Raw genomic sequence first — 21,611 nt, 5'->3', positions numbered from 1 at the left:
GACAAAAGGGAATTATCAAAGGAATAAATGGAGAACTTTCCCAGAACCAAGGGACATAAATCTGCATACTGAAAGAGCCCCCTGAGTCTTCAGCACAGTGCATGATAATCATGGCATTTCAGAATGCTAGGAATAAAGGGGAGATCCTAACAACATATGAAAAGAAAGAAGATTGCACACAAAGGACTGGGAGTCAGAAGGACATCAGACTTCCTAACTGAAAGCTAGAGGCAAGGAGCGCGGCCATGGCAGCTCTGTGAGAACTCTACACATTCCCAACTCCTCACCAAGTGTGAGCATAAACTAAAGATGTTTTCAGCTCACAAGGACTCAAACTTCATACCTCCTCTATATCCATTCTCAGGAAGCTTCCAGAGAAGATGCTTGAGCAAAATGAGGGAATAAATCACAAAGACAAAGAATGCAGAATCCAGAAATCAGGAGACTCGATACAGAAAAGTAGAAAAGGGAGTCCCAAAAGATGGTTGAGGGTCAGACCTAGTCCAGACGGGTCAGAAAGATGGAGGACTTTGGAAATGGGGAATATTGCATTAAAAACGGAATTAATAAAGCATTGGAAATGCTTAAGTATTTTGAAAGAAATGATGATAGGTATGTGAGAAATAAAAGAAATTGGGGGAAATATTTCTAATAGGTACATAAAAAACTATGCAAATGAAAAAAAAGGGCAACTATTAAATCAGGCAAAAGAAAGTTATGTAAAAAAAGAAACACTGTGAACAAAATATGTATGATCATACCAATGAATCTAACGTGTTGATTTAACTAAAAATTGTGATGTATCTCTATTGAAAGGTTTGCTGAGAGAAAGTGACAAGAGTAAATATGTAAAAATTTAAATGGAAATATTGAGAAATAATATAGAAGTACTTTGAAGTAAGGCAGTAAACATGAAAAACAGCTGAATGAGTTGAAAGTGGTTGTCTCTAGAGAAGAGTGCTGCGGATGCTGAGGTGGGAGGGGGGAGGGTCTGCTGATTTTCATTATAAACTTTTTAATCCCTATTTAATTGTTTAGCTATCTGTATGCATTGTTTTGATCGAAATATTTTTAGAGAATCGAAACGTGCATAGCTTTCTCACCATGCCATTCACTGTTCTGTAACTCCATCTCAGTATCTAATTACTATCTTAAGTCATCTCAGCTTCTGCTAAGGAACTGGAGCACTGAAGAATGAGTAGAACTCTATAAGGAGAAGAAGTGAAAAGGATGACCGGAAGTGTGGTGTTCAGGGAACGTGACAGTCTTCTGTGGGTTTGGGTGCCACACGAATCCTCTGAGGCCTCATTTCAAGTGGCCTCCAGCCCCTGACACTTGTCACAGCCCGAGCCACAAGTCCCACACTCCCTCCTGACCCCTCCTCAGTAGTCAAGACTTTGGACCTTGTTTTCCTATTGAAGACCTCGTCCTCCTCTGCTTTGGACCCATCCTTTTTTTTTAAACTCTGAGCTTTCTTTCTCTCCTTGACTATGATTTATACTATTTGCTATTAAATTCTGCATCAGGTAGAGATGATGCTTGGCTACATGTAACAGAACTAGCTACAGTGGTTAAATCAAATAGAGGAATATTAGGCAGGTAACAGACCCTCCACCATGTCGTCCGTGTCCCAGGTTTCCCCTCTCTTTCCCCAGCATCAAACTTAGCAAGTGGCTTTTATCCTCATGGTTGCAAAGTGGCTGTTTTGCCTGTAGCCTGCCATTTCCAACTCACACCAGAAGAAGGAGAAGGAAGGGACAAGGAGAAGGTGCTTGTACCTGTATGAGAAAATCTCAGAAATCCCCAGCATAGTTCTGCTTATGTCTAGTTGGCCAGAATTGTGTCACATGCCCACCCCTAATGCCAAGGAAGACTGGACAAAATAGATTTTGTTTTTATCTGGGCACATTGTTGCCCTAAAAAAATAAAAAAAAAAAAAAATGAATTCTTTTAGCAAAGAAGAAGAGAAGGAAAAGATATCAGGCAGGGAACTGGCTGTCTTTGCCTCAAACTCTTTTAGATGAGTCGGCCACTCCTTTGTACTGTAGACTTTGTTAAAGGCCCTTGAAGCCAGTGACCCCTCCAGAGTGGCCCAAGTGAGACACCGGGGTCTTTATTAGACATTCGGCATAGCCCCTGAGTCAGCTAGCAGACCTGCATCTGCAAAACCTGCTGCTCTACGAGGGAACATGGAAGACACACACCTGGGCCAAAAGTAGACCCAGGAAACACGAAGGGCTACTGCACGACCTCCCGATGTAGGCACGCCCCTGGAAGGTGACTACCTTAGATTTTACTCTGGACCAACCCCACTGTGGAGTATCAGAGCAAACCCTCACCCCATTAACACACACCCTGATTTTCCATGATGAGCCATGGGATGGAAGGACCCCCTAGCACACCAAGTACCAATAAGCACTGCTCACCAGAGGAAAACATCCAACTAGGATACTGACTTTGCATCTCTTCCAGGCACAGTTGTACCACCCAGACCCTCCGTGACCCGGATTCTGGCACTTTCCAAATCCTGAAATTACAAACCATACTGTTTTATACCTCCAAGTCCCTGACCCTCCACCACCCCTCACTGTGCCCAGCCTGATCCCACACCCTTACAACCATTTTCATGTTTCAACCTCAATTCAAATCCAGATTGTTACTTGTACTTCTGAGCAACTGGCTGTAAATCAGTCACTCATGATCCCCTCCTTGGTTTGATTAATTTGCTAGGAAACCAGTTTACTAACTAGATTGTCGGTTTATTACAAATATTATTAAGGTATATGAATCAATAGCCAGATGAAGAGATACGCGGGGCGAGGTCCCAAACAAAGGAGCTTCTGTCCTTGTGGCGTCTGGGACCTGGCACAGTGACAGGTAGAATTGCTCTGTTTCCCCAGGCTGCAAGTTCTCTGAACCTCATCCTTTTGATTTTTACAGGGGCTTCATTATATGGGCATGGCTGATTAAATCGCTGGCCACTGGTGATTGGTTTAACCTCCAGCCCCTCTCCTCTCCCCTCCCTGGAAATCAGGGCATGGGACTGAAAGTGCCAACCCTCCATTCCTGGTTGGTTCCCTGGGCAACCAGCCCCACTCTTTAGGGAATTTCTGAAAGTCACCTTATTAACATAAACCCAACCAGTGGTAGAAAGGGGCTGTGATGAATAAGAAGGCACGCATTTCGCCTTGATGGCTCTAAAGCATTTTCAGGAATTGAGGACACACAGATGCTGCCATTGCTCTTATCTCCCAGGAAATGTCAAGGGTTTTGGGAGCCGTGAGCCAGGAACCATGGACAAATACCACCAGAAATGCATATTCCTCATAGATATTTGGTCATCCAAATGACCAAATACACATTTCTTATAAATCAAAATATCACAGGTCCATATAGGAAAATCAGCGAGACATCTTGGTTTCAAGTTATACAAAACCAACTAAAACTGATTTCAATACCAAAAAGAATTTATTGACTCAAATAATGGAAAGTCCAGGGGTAGTTCCAGCTACAGGTTCCCCTAGAGTCAGGGATTCAAATAATGCCACCTAACCCCACCTCCTGAAAGTTCTGCTTCTGTGTTGACTTTATTCACAGGCAGGTTCTTCCCACACAGTGGCAAGTAGGACAGCACTAGCCAGAAGTTTACCATTTGCCTGTTTAATCTCAAGAAAGAGCCTTTCTCTTTACTTTCATGGGACCATCATGAGTCACATGCACTCCTATGGACCAGTCACTGTGCCAGGGAGAAGAAATGCATGAAGTGGCCAGGTCTGAGTTATGTGTCCACCTCTGGAGGGCAGGGGGGTGGAACCCCAAAGGAAACTCAGGGCTCTGTTCCAGCAAGAAGCTACAGTGGAAGCTGGGCAAGCACAAACAAAAGATGTCTGCTAAAGATGGAAAGCCAATAATGTTATCAGATTGATGAAGGACAAGATCAGAATTTTGCTTTTAGATGATTAATCTGGAAGCAGGATCCAGGACAGATTTGGGATTGTGGAAGTCTGAGGTTAGGAAGACCAGTTAGAAGGCTACTGGAATCATCCAAGATATGATAGTGGGAATGGAAAAAGAAAGGACTAGTCTAAGAAGTTATTACAGAAATAAATTAATTATTATGATCACTCACATCAAGAAGATATAAGGAAAGGGTATTAGGTGAAAGGAAAGTTGCCCAGTTAATAAGAATGTGGGAGAATGCCCCTCTCAGAAGCCTAAGACCCAGTCCATCAAATGGAATTGTGAGATAGCCTACCCAGATACTATTATGTTCTTCCTCCTCTCAGGTACACTGCCAGTCTTAAAAATTACAGTCACTCCCCAGATCTCTTCAGACACCTTCAGATCTATTTGGAAAAACAGCAAGAAATCTAGTATTACCCGTACAAAGAAGAAAAAGCCATGCTCTTGATATCTATGCCTGTGAGTAGCAGCCACCAGGGGGCACTGTTTGGAGCCTGGGCACTTTGCTGGGATAGATGGTGCCATGAGCAGCACATTGTGGGCTTGATGAGATCATGAGCATTTCGGTTCGAGGTAACACTCCCCTAAAGCATTGCTCCATTCTGATGGACGATGATTGTACCAAGGGACAAGCAGGATGAGAACAACACAGTTCTCTCAAAGATTAGTGCAAAGTCCTCCCCCCCTCTTCAAACCTCCTCCACCAACCCCAACACACACACCACACACATGCACCACACACACACACACACACACACACGTGCGCACACACATCCTGGTTCCCGTTAGCCTATTGTGGATCTGAAATGGTGAAGTTACCTAAACTCTTTATGAAGCTGTGCTACCTCTTAGGGGGGGTAATGGTTTACATATGCTTACTCTCTACTATATAAAGTTGAACTTCCTTTTTTCTTTTTTTCTATTTATGATTTCCTGTTCATTTTTTCACAGGCTAAAAACTGAATATGGACACCATATAACCATATGGATTCTATTTCCGTGGCCAACTAGACATGCCTGGAAACATATTGCTTGTTCTATAATATTTTTCACTGTAACCAAACCCCTTTCAAGTTCTAAAATTTGATAAGACTCTTTTATGAAAGTTTAAAGTAGTGTTAGTTCTGTCACGCTTGTCATTTTCTAAAATGTGGGTTTCACAAGTATGCCTTAGTAAAAATAAGTGGGATTCTTCTCTTGTGCATGTGAAATTTATAATTTGAAGGAAGTCATGATCTTTAAGAAAGAAAGACTCTTCTTTCATAAATATATCTATGGTTGGGAACAATAGGAACTTGGGGAAATAATAACGATTTTCTAAAAGACAACATCCCTAAAAATGGGGATCTTCTCCCAAATGAGGAAACTTCTGCTCACTCTACCCCCTACCCTCATTAAGATTTCAGACAGCTCCATGGGAAATGCAAGAGGTGTCATTGATCAATGTATGGATGATAAATTGTATTTGTTAAATTGTACACGATGCAGCGATAAAAAGCATAGAGTGGGCAACTAGATGAACCAGAATTCTCTGTGGAAACCTGTTGCTTTACAGGTGACTTTGGGCAGGTCAGTTAACCTCACTGTGCCTCAGTTTCTCCTTATGTAAGATACAGATAAGAATAGCACCTATTTCATTTGGTGAGCATTGAATGAGGTAACACATCTCAAGTATTTTAGAAAAATACCTGTTTCATAGTATGTTTTCAAAAATAAATATTAATGGCTGGTATTATTGTTAGAATTGAGTGATTCCAGTTATTTCACTTAGAATAGCTATACAAGAAAAATAGAAAGGAAAAAAAAACACTTAAGATCTCTTCATTTTGAAGTTAAAAACAAAAACAAAAACTGTCATTCATTCTATGTACAATGTAACAATTGCTGGCAAGTTCCAGGCACCAAACTAATTGTAGAGGTGAGGATGAGTACAGTAAATTATGTCCACTCTTGAGGATCTTAGCATCTAGCAAGGAAGACAAGATCCTCATACATTAAAAGTAAACATTAGAGCATGAGTTGAAATAGTATAAATCATTAGTCAGGGTAAGGAAGCCTATAGGGTAGTGACATCAATTTAACAAATCTCTAGAACTTATATATCCAACGTATGAGGCTTCCTGAGAAATTGTTTCGGCTCAAAAAAATAATATTAACTTTTTAAAGATTTGCCACCGACATCCACTGGTTGGGAGTGTAAAATCTGTGCTTATTTAGGGGTCTTTTGGCAATGTCTATCAAAATGAAAAATACATAGCCTTAACTCAGGCATACTACTTCTAGAAATGTACTGTATATATATATATTCTCACACATGTGCAAGGAAATATGTATAAAGATGTTCACTGCAGCACTATTAATTATACACTGGAAACAACTAAATGTCTCTCAACTGGTTCTCAGAGAAATAAATCACAGGAAATGTATATAGTGGAATTCTATGCAGCCATCAGGAAGAATAATGTGGATATGAAAGTGCTTATATGCAGACATGCCCTAGTCATACTACTGAACAAAAAGAGCAGCCTGGAGAATAAAATGTGAAAATTACGTATTACAAATGAATTAATATGAGTCAGCAACTTCACTTCTGGGTTTGTTGCAGAAAAGAGAGTAGGGCGCGAGAGGAGGGTCCCATCCCAGGTCTCAGGTGAGTCCCTGGGACGGCCGCCAAGTGTGGGTTCTTGGCTTCACACAGGAAAGAATTCAAGAGTGAGCCATAGTAAAGTGAAAGAAGGTTTATTCAGGGAGATACACACTCCACAGACAGAGTGTGGCATCTCGGAAGGCAAGAGGGGCAAGAGGGTATGGGGCTGTCAGTTTTTATAGGGGTGGGTAATTTCATAGGCTAATGAGTGGGAGATTAGCCATTTTGGGGAAGGGGTGAGGATTTCCAGTAACTGGGCCACTGCTCACTTTTTGACCTTTTGTGGTCGTCCTTGGAACTGCCATGGAAACTGGGGTGTGTCATTTAGTGTGCTGATGTGCTACAATGAGCATATACTGACGCTCAAGGTCAAGCAGAACTCGACTCAGCCATCTTGGACCTAGTTCGTTCTAATCAGTTTATGTCGTGCCCTTGAGCTATGTCATTCTTTTAAAGGTTGTGCCCTACCCCCTTCCTGTCTCAGGTTTATATCCAAAAGAACTGAAAGCAGGATCAGGAAGAGATAATTGTACACCTATGTTCATAAAAGCATTATTCACAATAATCAAACGATGGAAGCAACCCATGTGTCCATTGATGGATGAATAGATAAGCAAAATGTGGTAAATACATACAATGGAATATTATTCAGTCTTAAAAAGGAAGGAAATTTTGACACATGCTACAACATGTATGAACCTGGAGGACATTATGCTAAGTAAACCAGTTACAAAAAGACAAATACTGTATAATTCCAATTATATGAGGTACCTAGATTACTCAAACTTAGAAACAGAAAGGAGAATGGTGGCTGCCAGAGGGAGGAGGGGGAAATGGTGAGTTGTTTAATGGGTATAGAGTTTCAGTTTTGGAAGATGAAAAAGTTCTGGACATTGGTTGATAACAATGTGAATGTACTTAATACTACTGAACTGTACACTTAAAAATGGTTATGATGGTAAACTTTGTTATGTGTATTTTACCACAGTTAAAAAGTTTTTAAATGAGTTGATGTGTTATGTGTCTGCAGTACAGACGTAGCAATTTCTGGAGAGTCCATTAACAGCACTTGCTTTTTTTTCCATTGGATACTCATTTTGTTATTTTAAGGTTTTTATCATTTATGAGCTGTCAATTTAAAACCCTTAAAATTGTTTGATGAACATCAGTAACAGCGCTTTTGGGTTGTTATGCGACCTGATGCCAAAAGAGTGAATTAAGTGCTATGGTTTTTCTGGGAGGAATGAATAAATAGTGGCAAAGAGTGGTCAGTACGGACACAAAGATAAGTGAGTTTTTCCTCATTTCAGAAGCAATGTAGCCGGAGCAGGAAGGGAGAAGTTCTGACCAATTTCAGAGATGTTACAATGCGAGGGGCAAAAAAACAGACAGTCCAGGGTGTGTTTGGACGACTGAGCCGACTAATCTGATGACAGTCTGAGTGAGGAGTGCTTAGGGATGACTACTAGAAAAGTAGACTGGGGCTATATGGCGGCAGGATTTAAGGGACCAACTGGCACATTTAGATTTTGTTCTAGTGATAATGCAGGGCCACGGAACATTTTGAGCAGGAGAGTGCCAGGCGGAAAAGTGGACAGAGGAAAATTAAACAGGCACTTTGGATTGAATGCTAGAGTGGGGAGGAGAAACAGGAAGGAAGTCAGGCCACAGTAATCCAGGGGCAGGGTGGTGAGGTTCGGATTCAGCATGGGCATGTGCCATTTCTCCTTCTTAATCATCCTCTGGCCTTTCATCTGAGGTCCCTCCTTTTCTCTTTCAGACTGCCCAGTTCTCACCAACGGGGGGCATTTTAGCCTCATCTGGTTCCAGCCTTCTTTTTTTTAACTATCTAGCATCTATAGCCATCTCTAGTCAGACGTGTGGTAGCTTAATGTGAATGAAATGTGTTTTGGATGGTTCACCTGGGTTTGTTTACAGGCATTTTTGTCTGGCTCATAAAGTTACTGTGGTCAGATTTACATCTGCCACCACTATTACTGCTCTGTTCAAGCTAACAGCCTCGCAGAAGTCTGCTTTCTCCATTCACTTCCTGGCCTCCAAGGCCTCCCATCTCCGCCCAGTTCAAACTTCACCTCTTCCATGAGGCTTTCCCTCACTACATCCATCCTGAGGAATGTTTCTGTCCCTCACAGCACCTAACTGCACCACTCAACGAACAGCACACATTAGCATCTAGCCAAATGTGACCATGTGTCCACATTTATATTTTTACATATATAAATATGTAAATGCATAAGCATCCCTGTTCCTCTGCCAGATTTCTGGAGTTTGGGTAGCCCTGGCCCAGGCACAAGGCCTGACATCAGGAGATGAAGGGATGATTAGGCCCAGTAAGAAGAGGTGGGAGGCTAAGTCCCAAACCTGACACAGCAGGTGTCCACCACTAGGTGGTAGTGGTAATCAAGCATCTTCTTCCGCTCTCTGTGCCCCAGCTTTCTTATCTCTTATCTTTTAAATAGAGATGTTATCTGCTTTGCTTGGGAAAACATAATGATATGACCCTGGGCTAGCAACAGAAGAACCCTCGTTTCCAAACTGTCACCTTCACGGAAGAGCAGTGTGCTGTTTAAGTTACTCACTTTTCTGGACCTCATTATTCCTACGTATAAAAGGAGGTTAAACTAGATCAGAGGTTCTCAGAGTTTAGTCCCCAGGGTTCCTGGGATCCTTTCAGGGGACCAACAAGGTCAAAACTATTTGGATAACAATATTCACAGCTATTTCTCTTCACTCTCTCTTGTGAGTGTACGATATTCTTGTTCTAAGGATAACTTGTAACGGGTTTCTTACTGTTATTTTTAAATGAATTAATACATTTAAATTTTTTCCTGTTTTCTTAAAAAGGAAATATATACGTATGAGTGTGTATACGTATATATCCATCCTACAAAAACAAAAGTTCTTTAATGTCCTAATAATTTTTAAGTGTAAAGGGGTCGCGAGACCAAAAAGTCTGAGAACCGTTGAACCAGATTCCTAGATCGTCATTCATTCACTCAACAAATAACTGCCCCTCCTGAGGCTGCATTTTTTACATACCGAGGAGAAGGTGGTGGTCAAGACATGGTCCCCGCTCCGATGCCGTTTACATTTGGGAGGGACGAGGCAAACGAATATATCAACAAGACAACTTCTGAGAGCGGTTAAGTATCATGAAGGCATAAAGCAGGACACGTGTTTCCTGCGCAGTGGAACCCTCCATTGTGCGGAGTCGGCCCCGGGCCCCTCAGGCCCCTGAGCTGGCCAGGCGCGGGGTCCCGGGGACACCGAGACACCCGGGCACCGGGAAGCGGCGAGCGCTGACGTACGGTGACGTCACTCGGCCGCGCCAGCCAATCGCGGGCGGCCCCAGTCCTGGGCCCGGCGGTGGCCCGCGGCCTGCGGGCGGCGCTGTGGCCCGTTGGGCGGCCCCACGGAGCCGCCATAGCCTCCCGCCTCCCGCGACCCAACGTCTGCGCCGCCGGCCTCGCGCCGCCGCCATGGCCGACGTGGAAGACGGCGAGGAACCCTGCGCCCTGTCCTCTCACTCCGGGAGTGCAGGATCCAAGTCGGGAGGCGACAAAATGTTCTCTCTCAAGAAGTGGAACGCGGTGGCCATGTGGAGCTGGGACGTGGAGTGCGATACGTGCGCCATCTGTAGGGTCCAGGTGATGGGTAAGCGCTGCACGCGAGGCCCGGGCCGCGCTGCGGCCTCCGCGGGCCCGGCTCCGGGCGGGGGGGACAGACCGAGCCTCGGAGAGACTGTTCCGGGAGGAGTGGGGGCGGGGTCGCCCTGCCCCGGTGCCCAGGGACCGCGGGCCACACCCGAGCTGCCGCCGGGCAGAGGGCTGCGGCCGCCGCCAGGGGCCGTGGGGTCGTTCAGCAGGCGCCCAGCGCCGGGGACTGGTATTCTGGGGAGAGAAACGGGTGGTAAGCAGTGCAGTCAAACAAGGTAATTTCAGGTAATGATGGGTGTGATCACGACAATAAAAGTAGGCGATTTGATGGGCGCTGGGAGGAACCACTTCGGTTTGTGTGGCCAGCTACGGCACCCTTTTCAAAAAGCAGATCGCAAAAAAAAAAAAAAAAAAAAAAAAAGCAGATCGCAGAGAGGTCAGGGTCAAGGCCCTGAGTCAGCGGGTCACTAAAGTGGTTCTGGTCACACACAACAAAGCGATGCTCTGGAGTCATCTTCCACAAAAACGACCCCTAGTCGTGCTCTGGAGAGGCGCAGGGAAGAAAAATGTTCCTAGCCGTTGCCTTTCTGGATGGGCTACTGTTCTGCTGGCTTTTAAAGCTGGATGATTCGAGACTGGTCAGATAGCACTCGCTTGGCTTGAACGGGAAGAATGTAAGCCCTTTATTCCGAAACATAAAACTTCATCTCCTTCCTGGTCCGTTCCTATCATAGGATGCCATTTCTTGGAGAAGACAGTGCCCTGAAGTCAGACCTTTATGGAAAACCCTCTTTTACAAATAACTGTTACTTCTTTCTACGATGTTTTTAATAAAAATATTGGACCAAGTGAAACCTTTCAGAACACAGCTTCATCTCGTTATGTTTTATATGGTTTCTGTTTTAAGATCTCCGACCACCTTGAAAAAGAGGTGCTCTTGAAATGCACGTTGTTTTTAAATAGGGCATTTAAAACTCCTAAATTTAAGAGCATCTTAAATGTTATTTCTTGAAGGTAGTTGGAGAACACTGTTTCAGTAGTTTGTAAACTTTGTGTTTTGCACTGAAAAATGAGAGAATTGGAGAAAATAACTTAAAAATTGCTCTCCCTGCTTGAGGAATGAAAATTCAAACCTACCAGCATCAAGCGATTTCTCAATTTACTGTCTCCGCAGTATGCTCTTACGTTTTTTATTCATAAGGATTTGTTTTAAAGAGAATTTACAACCATGGGATTCAAACAATTTTTATTTTTTACTTTTAAAAGAACTTGATTTCAGATGTGATCTGCTTATATTGCGTATCAAGTTTTAAAAGCACCTAGTTCATTGGCCTGCAATACAGCTCCCTTGTCCTTCCCCTTTCTTAAAAACTAGAATCATAATTTCCAGTTTGAGTGACATTTTTAACGTATCCAGGCGATTTTTGTTCTTTTGTAAGACAAACTGTTAAAAATTTTATCCCCTAAATTTCCTTCAGTTTAAAAAAAAGAATTTCCTAAAAGAGGATTTTATTTTTCTCCCCAAAGAAAAATTTTAAAATAGTAAACAGAAATGCAAAATTTAAAATAATGGTTGCAATTTTGCAAGAAATAAACTTTCCTGGGATATTTAAAGTAAGTCCAAGTATGGGCTGTAAATGACTCATGGTTCACATTAACTTTCTAATTATAGCAAGTATTCTGCTACTGTGGATTAATGTTGCAGATTTACAACAGCTGTGCTTTGGGTTCAGGAAAGTGTTCTGGCCTAGACCTCTGTATTTTGTTTATGAGGTGTTAAAATCCACTTAGTGGTTAGGTGACAGCAGAAGGAAGTTTGTTTTTTAGCATCATTCTGAAAGGTGTTACTATACTCTTTAGAAATGTGCTGTTTTAGATATTAGGAACATCAGCAAAAGAAAATGTTTTCCTTTATCTGCAACTTTAGTCATTTTTATCCATTTAGGTCATTTTTGATAATGAATCTAAATCAAAGCTATAAGCATAATTCAGAGACTTCTAGATTATACAAAGAGCCCACTTAATCCCATGTCCTTTATATTTGGAATTCATCTCATACGCCTAAATGATTGGTTATGACTTCTGGATCTAAGATTTGCCTGTCAGCCCATTCTGATGTAGTTGACACTCTCTCCCTGGGTTTCCACTCTCCCCCGCTTCATTCTGAAAGCAGCAGATGGCACAGCGAGCAAGCACTGGTGAGGAAGAGGCAACCAGGTTTACTAGTGCTGTCAAGTTACGAAGAGCCAGAGTAGCCTTCCACAGCTGTATGTTAACGTGGACGTTTGAGATAACTTTTTGGAGCCTTGTTTTCCTAATTTGTAAAAGAGACAGTTGGGATCGTGAGCTCTAATTCTGTGATTACACAGAACCAGAGCCATGTCTTCAGCCTTATATCGTGATCCTTATGATATTTAGTTGTTTGCCTATCTACCTCGCCGTTTACTGGTGAGACCAGGGACCCAGACTTGGTCATTTTGGTGTCCGCAGTGCATTACTCTTTGCACAGAGTAGATACTCAGTAACTGTGGAATTGAAGAAGGCCTCAGGAGGCGAGGGTTGTTTTTAATCCACGCTGAAGAGGCCAGGGTGGTGTGTTTTCTTAAGGGTGAGAGCGTGCAGAGAGGAGCAAACAAATGCCTGAGCATGATGCAGTGTAAGAAGAGAAGCAGGCTTCAGCTCCACCGTGCTTCTATTTTTACAGAATTATTTTCCTCCAATTTATGTTAAAAGCTATTTTTTTCTGTTGGTTTGAACTTCCTTTTACCCAACTTTGACTCCTTTCAGCTAGTGAATGAGTCCATTTCATTGGTTCCTAAAATATTCTATATTACCTCCTTCATCAAACAAATAGTAGTACAGATTCAATTTTGAAGACTTCTAGTATCCCCTTTTGGTTCCCATTCCTCATGTTTTCTCCCAAGTAATTTATTAAAATATTTTACTGTTGTTGGGTAAATGCTTTGGGCTCAGACTTATTTATAAAGGGAGCATTTCCTTAAAAAGAAAAAAAGAGAACCTAGTATTTAGGAGTTTTTTACATTTAATTTTTATAGAGATTATACAGTCACATAACTTAAAAACTTGAGAAAGTACACGGTGAAAACTCCTTCCCATTCCATCCCCTCCCAGGTAAACTTTATTATTAGTTTCTTGGATATCCTTCTAGAGTTTCTATCTATGTGTAAGCAAATACCAATATATATGCATGGCTTATTTAAAAGGATGTCTTGAAAATAAACTACTCATAAGGTTGATCTGTGTGAACATGCCCAGTGAGCTTATAACTCCTAATATAGTGGAGTATAGCATATTTTTCTCTGGTGGTTACATCCAAGTTCTTTTCATCAGAGCTTGTAAAAATAGAGGGTCAGTAACCCTTGTGAAATTGCTTGTGGTCATAAGTAAATTAGTAGAGTGCCTTGTACTTTATTCATCTTTAAGCACTTATGTTCAGATGAGGAATTAAAAGTATGAGTCTTTTAATCTGCATCTCTAACCCTTTGGGCCTTTATTTGACTTTGAAGTGTATGGGTTTTAAAAATTGCATTCTGAGCATCAGAATGAGAATTGCTATTTGTTTACTTTTAGATGCCTGTCTTAGATGTCAAGCTGAAAACAAACAAGAGGATTGTGTTGGTATGTTGTAATTTTGTTCTCTTGCTTTTTCAACTGAAGGTTTTCTCTCAGTGGGGATGTTTGAATTTGCAATTAAGATTGACTTTATCAATACACAAAAATAAACTGTAAAGCAGTGATCCATTGTTAATATAAAATGTGTTGGTTCTCAAATGGTCTTAATAGAATTAATCTGTTAAGTCCTTCAATTGCTTTAATTGAGGAGAATTGGTTATATATTCTAGACATGGACATGGTAAACATTTTGATAATCAAAAAAGAAATAATTCTTTTCTATTAAGAAAAGTATAAAATAAGGAATTTGCCAAAACATCCTTCAAGTTTTGAGTATGTTACAGGTTAGTTTTGGTCAGTCAGGGTTTTATTTTAACAAAGCATTTCAGTATTCAATATTCTTTTATGATCCGGTATTTAACTTTTCTACCAAGGTAAAAACAATTCTAAATCTCAAGATTTTTTTGGATGTAGTTTATAGATAGAAGTTTGTTATATTTTACTTACATCTCGGACTACAGAAGTTGTCTTAGGCCAAATATTTAAGCAACTCAAAGGTTTTTATGTCCCAGTTCTTGAGGTCATCACTTCTACATTGCTATATAAAAGTGTTTAAAGATTTTCCTGAAATGAAAGGTTACCTTTGTGTTTGTGTGGTTTACATACAGCTTCTTAATGATTTATGTAGTTTTGATCAAATCCTGTTTCTTCCTCCCAAAAGACTTAGATTGAGTCCCCTAGCTTCCTACTCCTACAACCAATTTTCACAAAAAGGTTTGTCTCCTGTTTTTTTTTCCTATTTCTTTTATTGTTCTGTTATAGCTCAGTTGGTCAAGCAAGGGATAAATGAAGCCCATGTTTGAGATTGTATCCCAGATTATGGGTGATTTCCCTTGGTTAAAATTTTTTCTTCGATTCTGTTTGTTTTAAAAATATTCATTTGGGAATTGTGAGGTGTAGGCCAGCTTTCGTTGATCACAGAGAGACCCTTTTCTTGAAAGAGACCTCTCTTTCAAAGCCAGCCACTTTGAACATTCCATTCTGTTTGTCACGTGAGGAATTGCACTGCCTGTGGATGACTTAACACAGATCCTCACCACTTCCAGAAAACAACTCATTAGAGGTACAACTAATAATGTTTAGAAGCATGTCACCTGTTTATAATAGCCTGCTATGAGCTAAAAACATTTAAAATTCATTATATCTTGCTAAATAAAAATCAGGAGGACATTTTTCAGTAAAATAAAGCCCCAGAGGGCTCCAGGGTCAGGGCCTGACTGAGGTAGTCTGGGATCTAAGGAAGACTCAAGTCTTTTAATCTCCTAACTTGAGAAAGACACCATGTGGAGCTATGTAGGAACTGGAGGCCACCACAGCACCCACAGATTCTAAACAGTGATGGAAAGTTCCCAAGCACAGTGGTTTATCTCATTTCGTTCGTAAGTGTAATTTACATATGTAAGGTTCCATTTCTTATAGCTAGAAAAAATTATTTTGACCAGTTAATAACCATCTTTATTCAAGATTATGAACCCTAATTATTATATAATCTAAAATAAGCTAGAATTTTGAGCTCGGTAGTTTAAATTGAAATATGTAATGTCAGATATTCTTTTTTCTCTTTCAGTCGTCTGGGGAGAATGTAATCATTCCTTCCATAACTGCTGCATGTCCCTGTGGGTGAAACAGAACAATCGCTGCCCTCTCTGCCAGCAGGACTGGGTGGTCCAAAGAATCGGCAAATGAGAGCAGTGGAAGGTGTCCTTTGTGCAGTTGTTTGGAGCCCTGGTGGATCTTGTTATCAGGTGCCCTACAAAGGCTAGAACCCTCCAGGGGACTAATTCTTTGAATCAGAGGCGGTGGATCTGTGGTCTTTTGGGACTCATCAGGCACGGGTTAGCCTTTTTCAGTTTTATTTTCAGAAATTCTCTACAGTTAAGAAGATAATTTATTCAAGATGGTCTTTCCTACCTCTGTGGTATGTGTCTCACACACTGCTTATAAGTGCTATAAAGGAGAGAACTATAAATTGAACGACGTTTATAATTTACCTACTGATAGCCAAGGAGCTACGGAAGCAGTTCCGTTCAGAAGAGAACTTTTTGCATGCTTATGGTTGATCAGTTAAAAAAAAAACCAATGTTATAGTAACAAATAAAGTGCAGTTGAAAACCCAACTCTTATCCTTAATCTGTTCCTAATATTTATTTTTGGCAGGGAGGGGGATGATTCATGAAATCTTTATTTGATATAATGAGAATTTTAAGTTTAGACCAGTGAACAGGGTAAATAAAATTTAACCTTTGGTTGTATGAGATTTCAGTTGTCTTCTACGTTATCATCCTCTATCTCTGACTCATCAAGAAAACCTAGATCTGCACTCACCTCACTGTTCAATTACTGAGTGGTAAAGGACAGAAGTATTTTCAAGTTCTGGTCATATTGGGTTGTAATTTAACTGTGTTTTAGGTGGAACGTTAATGAGGGGAAAATGTTTACCATTGTAGCATTGGATCAAAAAGTTTATTTTATCACACGATGTTTTAATAAACGGTTTATTCTGTTTACCTCATTTGAATTGTCATTATTGCAATTTTATGCACAACCTTCAACTTAATAAGCTAATTTGTCGACTGAATGCTTTTGTTTAATTTGAAAAAATATTCATTTGCTCTTTCATTGGTAATAATAAAATTTTAACTTTATTTCCTAGAAACATAAGTGTAAGAAAATACTTAAATTTTATCAAACCAACTCACATTCAGTGGAAGTTATCTTGGAACAATTTATGAACCACAATTTATGAACCCATGAATTTTTCCATAATAGAGGCTACTGCTATGCATTTAAAAAACCAAAATCTTAACCATTCACTTCTGCAGTTTCAGAGTTTGCCAACCTGAATCTCTTTGAATCTAAGGAATGTGGATACATAAAAGAATATTAAAAATATAATAATTAAAATAAAAATTAGAATTCTGAATGCCTTCACCTTGCCTATTTCTTAATCAGATTTCTTGTAGATTTTGCTTTATTATCTTTTTTTCACAATTATCTACTGAAAGAATTAATCACAGCATACAAATATGTTTGGACCATTTGAATGTGTTTCTTGTGCAGTAAGCTGTTTTAGCAGCTCTTTATTCTTTCTAAAAGGTTGTGCTATAAAATGTGAACTAAATATTTGGCTTTGCAATGAAGAGAAATAGAATGTTGAGTTATTTCTGTCACTATGACAGTATGTAAATGAAATGTAAAGGATGGTGGTAATAAGTTGATTTTCCACACGGCAAAACTGCAGGCCCACCGCCTAACAAAGCTCTGTTTCTATTACACATCAGCATCTGAGGGTAGAAGAGGAGGTGGGACTGGGACAAAGCAGCACTGATCCTACCCAACCTGGGATGATGTCAGCTCATTTGCATAGCCATCTGAAAGTTCAGTACACGTTTCATCAGAAAGAACACGCTGTGACATTTATGAATTCCGATGCAAAGGTTAAGCATTGAATAGGTTTTTCTTTCCATTTGATTAAACAATGTTGAATTTTACTTCACTAGTGTATTGGAAACACATTTGTCATCTTTGGCTATATAACTTTCCATCTATGCAAGTTGCATTCTTGTATTAACAGCTGACATCTAAGTAAATCTCACCCTACCAAACCCATTACTTCCTTTTTATAAAAAAAAAGTCCCCTTTACTATCCTGAAGTGAAATTCATAAATATATCTCCACACATAATTAAAATGTATACAATAATAATTGTAATATAAAGTAGAAATAAAAGGAAAGTAATTTATAATTCATTTCTTTTTCAGTATGTAAATGCTTGAGCGCAGTTACACCAGAAGACATAATGAAGTAGGCTGATGAGTGCGTGCATGTGTGTGTGTGCGTGTGTGTGTAGTGTGCGTAATCACTACACGAAGACAGCAACAGTGTAGACTATTATGACTCAGAAACATGAGGAACATTTCCATTGATAAGACTTTTTTCCCTCAAAATGGTGAACTGTGCTAGTAAAGTTCTGAACAACACAAATTTACAATCTTGATTTGCAATTTAGTTGCATATTTGGAAACCTCAATGGATTTTAAAGCGATGCGAAAATGTACTTTGTGTTTGTATGGAAAAAGAAGTTAGGTTCTAGGCTCAGATAATAATAAACAGACTTTCTACTACATGAATGAACCTTCGAAAGTCACTCAGGGTGCTGAACCATGTTTCTTCATGTGAGACTGTCTCACACATTACAAGACACCAGAATTCCCTGGCCTCCACCCACCAAACACCAGTGGTGCCATCAGTCTTTGTGCCATCCAAAGAGAACATTTCCGAAACATCCCCTTTAGAGGTAGCATTGGCTGTCTGGGGAGCAGCGGTTTAAGTGCTTGTACAGGCAATTACATACTTTGCTGCCACTGTCCTAATCCTAATATGACACACACAATAATTTTTTTAAGTATAAAGGGTTCAGAATTTTGAATAACTGCTATCCTAAAAAGAAGAGTTCATAGAGCCAAATCTTAGAGACCTGTGCCCTCTTCTCTAGAGGTGTGAACAGCTATTAAATTAGTGTTTAATACCTAGGACACACATATGATGGTGAACACTCACTTTAGGCTTAAAGAAGAAGCCTAAAATTGTTTTATAGCACTGAAGCTAATGTAGGAGGCTTTACGATCAGAAAAAACATTTTTTTAATTGTTCCTTTAGAAGTTTGGTAGACATCTGATAAGAAAGGTAACTGTTAAAACAATGCTTTGTTGCTTTTTTAGAACATTGCCAAGGGCTAACTTTGGCTAATGCTCTGAAAAGAAAATGAGAAAATTTACATGTTTACTTTAGTAAGCCGTTGTTTTAAAAAATACTTAAAACATTACTGATTTGGATGTAAGGAAAATTGGAATTAAAGTACAAATAAAATTTAAGCTATTTTATATTGGATGTCTGCATGATGTAACAAAATACATGAGAAATGTTTACATGATCGTTCCTCTTTTGCCATCTTTTTTTTTTTGGCCATGCCACGCGGCATGTGAGATCTTCGTTCCCCGACCAGGGATGGAAACTGTGCCCCCTGCAATAGAAGTGCAGAGTCTTAACCGCTGGACCATCCCTCTTTTGCCATCTTTATGTCATTCCATTTCTACCACGGTTAGATTTTGTTCAACAAAATATGTCTTACAGGAAAAGTATTTTCTTTGCATTTTGCTGCTCAGTTTAAAGGCTGAGAGCTGAAACTCTAGTGCCAGGATACCTGGATTTGCATCCCAGTGCCACCATTTATTTGTGTGACTTTGAGCAAGTTACTTGACCTCTCTTTACCTAAGTTTCCTCATGTACAATGTAGATAATAATAATAATACCTACCTCAGTAGATCATTCTGAGGATTGAAGACGAAATGGATTAATACACATGTAAAACTGACAACAGTTTCTGGCACATAGTAAGTGCTACTGATGTTACTTCATTTTAGTCATTTTTGGAAGCTCCTTTAATAGAAGTGGCACTTTAAAAATAACGTGTTTTTAGTTATGGGGTAAAGCACTCCTAACTGTTCTCAACAAAAGTTTTGTAAGAAAAAGTTAATTGTCGTAAACATGTTAGATTACTTGTAGCTCTATGAGCTTTTGTGGAGGATGGTAATGAGGCCTTCATGACTTGCCTGTTAACATTTATTTCTAATCATTCAATCAACATGATTTCCAGATTTTATATTAAGAAAAGGTTCTGTAAATGTTGAGCTCTATTTTTAATTTTAGGTTTCCCATCTTAGTAGAAATATTTCATCAGACCTTGCAGTTATGAATATAGCAGTACCTTTTTAAAAATTTTATTGAAGAATAGTTGATTTACAATGTGTTAATTTCTGCTGTACAGCAAAGTGATTCAGTTTTATATATATATATATATATATATATGTATAAAGTTCCCTGTGCTATACAGTAGGGCCTTGTTGTTTATCCATTCTATATATTATAGTTTGCGTCTGCTAATCCCAAACTCCCAGTTCATCCCTCCCCCACCCGCCTCCCCCTTGGCAACCACAAATCTGTTCTTTATATCAAGCAGTACATTTTTTGACCACTTGATTTTGGAGATATCCACATGTTTAGAAAATCAGTCTTTTTGACAGCCCTCGGTTTTTATCTTGAAAGACTTTCAAAGCAGGAATAAGCTTTACAATCGATCTGCTTTCTCTTGTCCGTGCACTTGATAAACCTGAGCCAGTGGTTAGAACTCAACCTGCTTTTCCTAGGTTGGTTGCAAGCAAGCTTTCCTCTGAGTGACTATAGCTGCCATATAGCGTAGGAGTGAGATGGCAATTCTGGAGCCACTCAGCCTGGCTTGGAATCTCAGCTCCATCTGTGTGATATTGCACAAAGTCCTTAACTTCTCTGTGCCTATTTCCTCAACTAAAATGGAATAATAATATTATCTACCTTATAGAGCTGCCATGAAGATTAAATGAATTCGTGCATGTTAACTGCCTAGAACAATGCCTGAAACAGAGTTAGGCACTCAGTAAATGGTAGCCATCATTATAGATCACTACTGCCACTGCCAATCTCTGGCTTAATTAGAGAATGGCCTTTCGGAAAGGTATATTGCTTGCAATGATGCTTCTTGTAAGAATCCTGATGTTTGTGTGCACCTACAACCTGTAAAGAACTGTCAAGATGGGTTTTTAGGAGAATGGTTTTCAACCTTTCTTTTTTTTTTTTTTTTAATCCACCTCAACACATCCGAAAAGCACATTTCCATCAGTAACAATGGGCTCTCCCACAAAGATTCCCAAAAAAGTGTGTGTGTAGCAAACGGGCAGGGAGGAGAGTTAGAAACAACCGCCCAGATGAAAATCTCAGGTAAAAAATGTGGAACTATTTTAGCACAAACAAAATGTTCTATGCCAGTTGCATTTTATCCTAGCCTCTAAGGAGAAGCCTACTAACTATCTAAATTTATTGGAACTTATATAGAATATGTAACTAAATTCTCTCTACCAAAATTTTAGTGTAATAGAATAATCAGAATTCTTGCCAGACCACCAGGGCTGTGACTTTATAAATCCAAATACTACATAGCGCAGAACAAGCTTTGCATGGTTGGTATACAATCATCTAAGAATTGTAGCGATTCTTAGACCCTCCTTGTAAATTAACCCCTGCAGTGCTAACCCCTGCTCTGCTTCTTCTACTTTTATAAACATTATATATGTATGAGATTACATATTGATAATAAAATGTGATTATTTATTGCTTGCCATAACAATAGAAGGAATTTAAATACAAAGAAGTTTGCTATCTTCAGATAGACAGGGCCTGTTAGGGCATGTTCAATTTACAATGGAATTGTGGAGTGGAATGTAGTGAGCCTTCGAAGAGACATGCAGTGCTCTGGGAAGTAGAAGGGACAAAACACATTCTCTTGCAACATATACAGTACAGTCAGCCCTCTGTATCTGTGGCTTCTACGTCGAGGATTCAACCATCCAGGTCAAAAGTATTCTCAAAAAAAAAAAGGTTACAGAAAGTTCCAAAAAAGCAAAACAAATTTGTCATGCACTGGCAATTATTTACAAAGCATTCACATTGTGTTAGGTAGCATAAGTAATCTAGAGTTGATTTTAAGTATGAGGAGAATGTGTGTAGATTCTATGCAAATACCACACCAGCATCCTCAG

General features: G+C 39.9%; 1 protein-coding gene and 1 long non-coding RNA gene across 3 annotated transcripts in view; one reads left to right on the top strand and one right to left on the bottom strand.

Annotated features, from left to right (window-relative positions):
• The window catches only part of LOC132365210 (uncharacterized), a 54,909-nt gene extending 45,007 nt beyond the window's left edge, over positions 1-9,902 (bottom strand). Inside the window, exon 1 of the long non-coding RNA XR_009503056.1 lies at positions 9,671-9,902. This is a non-coding gene — a long non-coding RNA (uncharacterized LOC132365210). The remainder of the gene's footprint in view (positions 1-9,670) is intronic.
• A 98-nt stretch (positions 9,903-10,000) lies between these two features.
• Positions 10,001-16,487, top strand: RNF7 (ring finger protein 7). 2 transcript variants are annotated; one of them, XM_059921894.1, is made up of 3 exons: positions 10,001-10,278; positions 13,879-13,926; positions 15,548-15,604. In XM_059921894.1, the coding sequence occupies exons 1-3, from the start codon at positions 10,111-10,113 to the stop codon at positions 15,602-15,604; spliced, it is 273 nt and encodes a 90-aa protein (XP_059777877.1). In that variant the 5' UTR covers positions 10,001-10,110. The 2 variants fall into 2 exon arrangements, with proteins under 2 accessions (XP_059777877.1, XP_059777876.1); XM_059921893.1 differs by having other exon boundaries at positions 10,019-10,285; positions 15,548-16,487.
• The last annotated feature ends 5,124 nt before the right edge of the window (positions 16,488-21,611 follow it).

The sequence above is a fragment of the Balaenoptera ricei genome, chromosome 4 (genome assembly GCF_028023285.1).
Source record: "Balaenoptera ricei isolate mBalRic1 chromosome 4, mBalRic1.hap2, whole genome shotgun sequence".
Classification (NCBI taxonomy): domain Eukaryota; kingdom Metazoa; phylum Chordata; class Mammalia; order Artiodactyla; family Balaenopteridae; genus Balaenoptera; species Balaenoptera ricei.
This window is presented reverse-complemented; position numbering and strand designations above follow the sequence as displayed.